This window comes from Rhinolophus hipposideros (genome assembly GCF_964194185.1).
Source record: "Rhinolophus hipposideros genome assembly, chromosome: 4".
NCBI classification, from domain to species: domain Eukaryota; kingdom Metazoa; phylum Chordata; class Mammalia; order Chiroptera; family Rhinolophidae; genus Rhinolophus; species Rhinolophus hipposideros.
Genome location: NC_138050.1, coordinates 32,549,915 through 32,559,083, shown reverse-complemented (window position 1 = coordinate 32,559,083; position 9,169 = coordinate 32,549,915). Strand labels below are relative to the sequence as shown.

At 38.5% G+C, this 9,169-nt stretch overlaps 1 protein-coding gene across 1 annotated transcript; it reads right to left on the bottom strand.

Moving 5' to 3' along the window:
* Positions 1–1,667: 1,667 nt before the first annotated feature.
* Positions 1,668–7,039, bottom strand: TRIML1 (tripartite motif family like 1; the record flags this gene model as incomplete). The annotated part of the gene is made up of 6 exons (XM_081045852.1): positions 1,668–2,218; positions 3,741–3,838; positions 4,024–4,046; positions 5,078–5,308; positions 6,272–6,367; positions 6,614–7,039. 6 exons carry the CDS (start codon positions 7,037–7,039, stop codon positions 1,668–1,670), a joined length of 1,425 nt encoding a protein of 474 aa, XP_080901978.1.
* Positions 7,040–9,169: the final 2,130 nt, after the last annotated feature.

Sequence of the window (9,169 nt, the reverse complement as noted above, 5' to 3'; positions counted from 1 at the left end):
AAGGAACTCTCACCTATGTTGTATTTCAATTAAACGTGATGCACACTAATTTAAAATGTGTTACTTTCATATTTATTTACCAAATTTTTTTTAAAAAGTAATTGAGGAACTACATCCCAAATATACTTGGTGTTGGCTGTTTATGATTTGTTTCTTCACTTTTTGAAGTAATAAATCAAGAAATAAATTTCAATAAAATAAAAAAATGGGAAATAGAGCCATAGATTATCTAAATAAAATATGATTAGTTCTCTTCTACAGTTCTCTAAGTATGTGATATCAGGGTGACAATGCAAATAGAAAATACAAAGAGCAGAAGAGGGCTTTATCTGGGATCCCAAGTCTAGTTCATGTCTGCTGCCCTGCCTTTGAGGGCACAATATTAGAATATAAAAGGTTGAAAGGAAAAGCAGATTTAGATTAATGAGAAGGGTGAATACAGACCTTACGATAAATCTAGTTACTTACTGACCTCTTCTATGATTTTGTATGCTGGTTAACAGGTTCAATTACCAATTTCTCCCCAACTTAGTCTCTAATTTACAGACAAAAATCTGTGATGAACTTTTTCTTCATAATTATACAGCCATGCATGGGGGTTACATGCTATCAGTTTTCCTGTCTGAGGCTGAAAGCACTGACACTAACTTCTCTGAATGGTAAGAAGAGGTAAAGGGGTATACCCTCTGTGACTGGTGACATTCTGCAATGTGAGCAAGAAGGGAGACATTCAGAAAAAACAAAAACACTTCAGGGACAGAATACTAAGAATGGGGAACATAGGTGCAGACCTCCAAAGGAAAGTGGCCTCAACCAACCAAAAGAAGCTCCACTCAGACTCCCACCCTCTTCCTCACAAATCCTGGGATGCTGAGGTAGCAAGTAGACTTGATTTGGCCTTCCGGAGATTAAAAGCCATTTGCTCATAGCAGATAACAAAAACACAGAGAATAACCTTATATCAAACTCAATAAAGTCACTTGGCACCCACAGCCTTGATATTAAATAGAGACGTTGCTGTCATCTTTGACTATATTACCAAACAGAAGATTATGGCATCTCATGATTATGGTAACATGAATGATATGATAATATTCATACATATATTTGCAGTGTTCTGAACAATTAAGCCCTTCTGAACAATTAAGCACTTCTCTTGCAGTGTTCTGAACAATTAAGCTGCAGGTCCCCTGGGTTGGACAGGAGGACCCATGCATCTGGCCCCATGGAGGGGTTATGATTGCCCCAGTGTGCAGAACTCTGCACGTGGGATAAAGACACATTCAAACAACAGTTTCTTAGAGTCAAATAAATAAATGCACTTTTAAAAAATGACATATATTTATAAAACTGGCCTATGACAGTGGGATTTGGGTTATCAGGGGCTAGGTCTAACTCTACTGTTTTAGTGATCAGCATATACATGGGGCAGTCTAGATAATAAATTTGGTTAAAGACACAGGATATGATTGGGTTTCTCCTATTGATGTTAAATGTTGATTGTCCAATTTGGCTGTTCATTGCAGGCTCAAGTTAATGGAAACTCTTTCAGGGGGCTTTTCTTTCAGATCACCTGATGTTAATAATGTCATGCATTAATCATCTTAATGAATAATTATCTGTTGGTCTTAGACGTCATCTACAGGGAAGGCTCAGGGGCATCTCCCTCAGACATAACTATTCAGTGAGCAAATGGTAAGAGGGCCTGTGTTTGTCCCTTCATTTGGGAGGCAAGGAGAAAAGATGGGCCTGAGAGCCTCTTGGAAAGAGTCTGGAGGGAAGCTATAGATGAGGGACTCTTCCATCACATTGTAGAATGCTATATGTCCAGCCTCATAGTCTAAGAACACACCAACCTTATACACAGGCTCTCTGACATGTTGACCTTTTAAAGGGGATGAAACCCAAAGACTGTAATCATCTCCAATTTTTAAGCCTATAAGTGAGAAGAGGTCCCCAGCTGGCTTTGGGAGATTCCCTTTTCTGCTCACAGAGTCCTTACAGATGCCCACTTCCCACTCGGTCTTGCTCCCCACTTCCACCTCCCAGTAGTGTCTCCCACAGGTGAAGCTCTGAGCACCTAACACGGTTGCAGACTGGTCAAATCTTTCTGGGTTGTCAGGTAACTGCTGTCGGATCCCTCCATATTTCACACTTTTCAGATCCTCAGACAAGACAAGATAGGCATTGGCTGTGGCTGGATCCAGAATTATATCTGCTGTAAGAGGAGAAAAGAATGAATCTTCCTCTTATATGTGTAGAATTAAAATTAAATTTTAATATTCACGCCTACTTTTAAAAACATAATTTAGGTGAGCATGGTGGGGATTTTTGTTTCGTTAAGAACAGAATCTCCTAACTCTTCTTTCAGTGTTTAAAACAAACAAAAAACAAACAAACAACAACAACAACAACAACAACAAAAGAGCAGAGAGAGTAAATCTCTGAAAGGAAACAGAAGAGAGTCATGTGGAGAGTGATGGTCAGCTTGTTTGAGAGGAAGAGAGGAATTTCTGGTAATGAAATGGAAGTTGTTCTGTTCACAAGACAGTTTTAGGACTCAGAGTTATGTATCCACACAGGGAGTAACCTTTGTCATTTGTATTAGCTTCAGCCAACATTGGTTTTGGTTCTTCAGGTTGGGTGGGAAAGAAATATAAGCAGTTATCATTTGCTGAACTCTTACCTAGGCAATTAAGTATTTTCTGTACCTTACCCAAGAATTATTAACTTATTTTTCTATTGTTATTAAAGAGAAAACTGAGGTTCATAAAGGTTAGGAAACTGGACCAAGATTACAAAGTTACTAAGTGCTCGAATAGCAATTCCTCATTGGCGTTTTTCATTATGTCAAGCTTTACATTCAGCTTCCTGTAAATGAGTACAACCCCCAGTGATCTTTAGATGAAGTTCATTGTGAACTAATGAGAGACACCCTCTCCCACCATCCTGAGAAGAGATCACGGAAAAGACCTCCAGCTTTCACTGACTCTCCAGACAAAATTAGGTACCCCATCATACAATTTTATACTTTTATTTATAAATCAAATCCCAATCATCACTAATTATCTGTGATTAATGTCTATCTCCCCAATTTCGCTGTAAGTTCTATAAAAACAAAGGCAAGTCTGTCTTATTTGTCAGTGTAAGTATGCTCAGAGCCCAGCAGCCTAATACCAGCTACACAGTAGACACTTATCAAATATCTGTCTAGTCCAAACTTCATTAGGACTTCCTCTAAAAGTCAGATTGTGGAGATACAAGTTGAGAATTTATGCTGACCTCTCTTGTTCTTAGTCAGCCTAAATATCTGGAGTATTCTAAAAAGATAGTTCTCTGTTTTCTCACTGGGATTCAAGAGTTTGTCAGCTTCTATCCTGACAAAAACAGAGATAGAAATGCATAAACCCCTGAGGAAGTGTGTGTGTATGTATGTGCAAGGCGATGGAATGGTCAAAACAGAATGATGAAAAAAAACAAAGAAAGGACCAGGACTCCTTAGAAAACAAAGCCAGGCAAATATCAACCTAGCCTCACTGCCTCTGTGTGCTCCAGCAGAGAGGTGGCCTGTGGCCTGCTTTCCCCTAGGTTTCCTGCTGCCTCAGGATGCCTTCACGGAGATCCAGATGGTGAATATTCTATTTTAGAAGAAGCTGCCTAAGGGTTCAGTTACATCCCTTAATACATACTGAAGGTAACTCTGGAAACCGCCGGAGGTTTGACAAATCAGGCTGACTTACTGCTGAATTTTCTGAGCATCTCCCTCATTCCAGTGATACGGCACAGACTCAGTTCCGTGACGGTAGCCTCTGGACACTGAAGCAACAGTGGCTTGCTCCTACAAGAGAGCAGGGACAGTCACTGTGTCTCCTCTGCACAGACCACATGGCCTGCTCCAACCTCAAAGCCCAGTTTATTTTGCCCCAGGAGCATGGACACTTTCATCCCCACTCTGTTCCCAACCTATTTCATCAGCACCACGTCCCTGTATTCAACATAACTGAACACAGGATGGACACCTACCTTTCCAGGGTTTCTTTCACATCCTAAGGGTATAAAAGAAAAAGAAAGTTAGTATTTGTGCACTTTGATCACTAACGGACACTGAATTTATGTTGGATATAGTCCTTTGCAAATTTCACAGAATCTGCTTCCTTTGGTGCTAGAATACCTGGAGTGGGAGAGCATATGGTAGAAAAATAATCTCCTGCTTCTTCTAGGAGTGACTTCCTGTGGACATGAGATATTTCCCAAATGACTGGAGACTATTTTGTCCTTGTCTTTTTCTCATATCTTCACTTTGTCCAGAGAACCTGTGGCTGACAAAGGAGCCAAACTATTGGCTGCATTATCCAATGTCTCGGGGAGTCAGAGATAACCACAGGACAGTGGCCAGTGAAAGCTGAGACTGAACCTGTGTGCAGTTGGAGTGGGTTAATGGGAAGGCACAAAATTAAATAGTAGCATTCTGTGGAGCCAATCCAGGAAAGAGATCTGAAGCTGGAGTGTGCTCACATAGCTTACGTTTGAGAAGGTTTGGACAATGCAGTAGTAGCCTAGGATGGCAGTAGAGCAGAGATAGTGACAGATGTGAGCTCTGCACATAGATATCTGGGTTCAACCATCTACTACCTATTTGACAGACAAATTACCTAACTTCCGTAGGTCTGAGTTATTAAATGAGTGCTACTATAAACCCATTTTGTAGTTAACGATCTCCTATAGTATATATCATCATAGTATTTAACTTCATCAGGACTTTGTGAACATGATATTTAATGGACCCAACATATACTCAGTGCTCACTAAACTTAAAATGTTTGACAAAGTTGAGGTTGCAGAGAGGCAGGCACAGAAACCATTGGAGTCATCATCAGGCTTGGTTTGAATGGGCATCCCTCTGTTTTCTTTCTTTACCTCAACAAGACTTTATTTATACTACATAGAATGCTAGTTCTTTAGGAAAACTTTGTGGACCAGAACTGAGTTTTTTTTAGGTAAATAAAAATGCATTTTGTATGACTTGAAATATTATGTTACTACATATTTTTGTCCTTAATTTCCCCAATATTCTTACCTCAAGAGATTCTATAATCGAATTCTGACATGTGGACTCTATCTGTCCAATCATTTTGCTTAAGCTTCTTACTTGCTGGGTCAGCTTGATCTCACTACTCTTCAGTTTCTTCAGGTTCTCTCTTTCCTCGTTTTCCAGTAACTGGAGCTGCAGCTGCTCCTCCTCTTTCAGGAACTGGTGCATTTTTATGTATTCTGACACAACAACTTGCTTACAAGTCTTTGTCTCTTCCTGCCATCACGAATACAAACACACACACACACACACACACACACACACACACACACACACACAAGCAATATATTAAAGTTAGTACCAGAAATGCCAATGTTGGTTTTAATCCTTACAATATCCTAAAATTGCACCAATTCTTAAAACCCAACACATAATGCATATATTATATTGACTAGCTGAGTGGATAATTTGATATTTTAGGTGTGTTTAGATAGATACAATAGTAAAGAAAACCAACATTTATATCCCAAGGAGGCTGTTTCTCTAGTTGGAACAAACAAAAGTAAAAAAAGTATGGCAGGTGGTGATCGCTACCATTATAAAATATAACACAAAATAAGGACAAAAATTAGTTTTAAAAGTGTCTGTTCATTTATTCCACAAATATTTGTACAATGGATCATGTACTGGAAATAAAAATGCATACCACAAATACTCCCATTTAAGAACTCAAAGTTTACTGGAAGAATCAGATACACACGTACCTTTTTTTAAATCTCAAAACATTTAGTTATTTGCTTTGATAGAAAGCAAACCTGGAACATTTAATCAGGTGTAATAATCCAAACTACTATTGTGCCTTTATTTCTCTCTTTTTTTTTCTTTTTTTTAAATTTCCATTATTTTTCCCCCAACACATTTGAGGTATTACTTTTTAAATTTGATTTCCATTCTATGTTATATGTCTATAATTATAACTTGTATTTTAAATATTACAATCAGAGTCAAAATAGAGGTGTCCCAAGAGAGGGGAAAAAAAGCCAACCTGGGGATGGTGAAACTGAGCTGAATCTTGAGATTCCAAGGTGGACAAGCTGAGGTGGGCAGCCCAAAGCAAGGATACTGCATATTGTAGGATTGGGACTGAAAATAATGTTTCATTTTCCCCTGGCACGTCACTAAGATCCCTTTGCTAACATAAAATCATATACAAGATGCAAAAGTAAGACAGTTACTAACCTTACACAGCATCACTCTCTCCTTCTCGTGGGTTAATATAACCTGAGTTTCCTTTTTCTTTTTACGCAAAAGATTTAGGATTTCCTGGAGTTTCTCCTGCAATAGAAACAAACACTCTGTGGCAAATGAGCAGTTCACAAGGTCGTGAAACGGTCTTGAGAACAAATAAAAATGAGATGATGGGGACTCTACAAAGAAAGGATAAAACAGAATCCATGACAAGTTTGTGGCCTGGTGCCTGAAGATCAGCACCTATGCTTGTCACCAATAGGCAATGTTGTGAGAGTTAAGTGATGGAAACTGATTTGTGTTCTGAGATTTATATTGAACAGCCAGTCTTACTTTGTGATGCTCCTCAGCCTCATTCGAGAGATACACTCTGTTTAATCCATGACACTGTGTTGAGAAATCATTTACACCCTGTTCATCATCAGGGGACACCTGAGTAGCTGCCAGCATTCTCCCATAGGGGCCTTGTTTGCCCTCACTCTGCAGCACCTGGGATCTGAGTTGCTTGCCGATACCAGCCAGCCTCCCCAAACGCTCATTGGGCTGGAAATGAGGGGCCTCCAAGGTCCTCCAGCACTCAGGACAAGATAAAGGACTGTTATGTTTCTTCCAGCTCCTCAGGAGACACACAAGACAAAAGCTGTGCCCACATTCAGTGGTCACTGGGCTGGTGAAATAGTCCAAGCAGATGAAACAGGTCAGTTCTTCCCTGAGATTCTCCAGCAGATCTGCTGTAGACATTTTCTCTAAGAAGGACATCAGGACAAGGTCACACCACTATTCTGGAATTAATAAAGTCCTCGCTCAGATTTTATTGTTTTGAGGAACAAGTGAGTGATCAGTTTCTATGTTGTTAATACAAGAAACTCTTACTCTCTTCTGTGCCTGATTTCACCAGTTGACATATACTCTCCCAACACAAAGCCAATTATGACTTAATGTGGAACCCCTGTACACTGGGTTCATAATCAACCCCAAACTTTTAAGGAATCTCTCACTGTCAAAGCCACATGCTGTAACTAATGATACTTGCTCCTAACACAGTTCTCATTTTGAGAGTTGGTTATTGTATATTAACAACACCAAAAAAAAATTAAGCACATGGGTTTTAGACTGGAAGTTTGGGTAATTTGGTGTAAGCCAGGGTAGAGATTTAAATTATGATGATCTTTAGTAACATCTGAATTATATGTATGGTCCAAATCTTTTGGAAAACTCCACTAATGAAATCTAGTTGAGAAACTGAAAGAAGAAAACTCTTAATATATATGTCTTTTATCATTAGGCCCTTTTCTGTGCTTGACCAAAGTCGAAAATATTTTTGCTCCTTTATTAGGTACTGTGTCCTTTCATTTTATTTACCCCAATAAAATGAGAACAATTTCATTGATGATTCCCTAACTTTAGATGTACAATGGATTACCACTTATATTTATTGCTTTGCTCTGAAAAACATGGTACTCACCTCTCTGCCACCATAGGAAGCATCTAAAACATCATTTTTGTTGGAAGTTGCCTCAAGAGGTTATTATACTATGGAGAAGATGGAAAGAATTATTTTAGTATAAATATAATTTTGCTCACTTATTTTCATTCTTTGAAAATGTCTAGACTCGGCTTTCTTAGACCCCTATTTGTCTTACTAGGCAGAAATTAAATGTGCCAACATTATTTTTAGACCTACAAAAAAATAAATGTATAGCATGGTAACCAATGAGATTAGTGCCAAATCCTAGAAATGCACTATGCCGTATGCTCACGAGTCAGTTCTTGTCTTAGCACACCCTCCTTCACTGTATGCTAGAAGGTGAGACCTTGAAAGCTCTTTCTCAGAGTCTAACCAGTTCCACCCTCCCACTAAGTTCGTCATACCTTATTTCCATTTTTATGCTGTCACTCTTCAGCTTGGTAACCTTCGATGATTCTCCATTACCCATGTTATTTCACTATTTATGTTCTTTTATGGTTCCAACTAGTCCTTTCCAACTTATCTCCAACAGGATGTTGGGGGTTGAAATTTTGTTAAAAGTTTTCTGAACTGAAATGGTTCTTCCTCCACCTTCCTTCATCCTGGTTAAAACTCATCTTTGTTAAGTAATTAATTCCAACTATTTTAATTGTATGTCTTTTAGCATTTGTGAATTACTAGGATGATCATTTATGCTTAAAAACAGATCTAATATGTGTGTGTGTGTGTGTGTGTGTGTGTGTGTGTGTGTGTGTGTGTGTAGAAAGAGAGGTACCATCAGTTTGGGGTCATGAAACCTCTACTGCTTAGATAGCTTCTAGGCTAGTAATTGGGGCAGAGCTTCAAAGTATCATTAGGAGTTAATCTTAAATAAGAGTCTTGTAAAAAAAAAATTTATAACAACATTAACTGCCTTCATTGGAAAAAGGATTTATGAACTATCACCTACGTTGAGTGTGTTATTCCCACACAAATCAAGAAGGAGTCTTTAACATTGACCAGGTTCATTAGAATAAACCTTACAGTAGAGTTATGGTACATCACAGAACCTGTATTCCAATTTGGAATTGGGAGACTAGCATGTTCTAAGTCCAAGCCACACTAAGTTGTTCCATCCCACCTCTCTCTTCCAAATAAACTACTTTCATAAACTCCTTAATACAATTGCCATATTTATCAGCTACTAGAAAAATTCCTTTCAAATAGCAAGGGCTCAATTTTTCTGTAAATAAGTTGTAAATGAACAAATAGAGGAACCATATTATTATAGAACCATGGTCTTTTATTTAGCTGGAAGCCAAGAGATCATATATCCAACTACGTTTCATAAGTAATGAAGAAAAGTAGGACGTGAATAAACTGAGTTGATCCTTTGAATACTTGCTTCCTACAAAAGTCAAGTCAGAAATAGGAAACTGGGT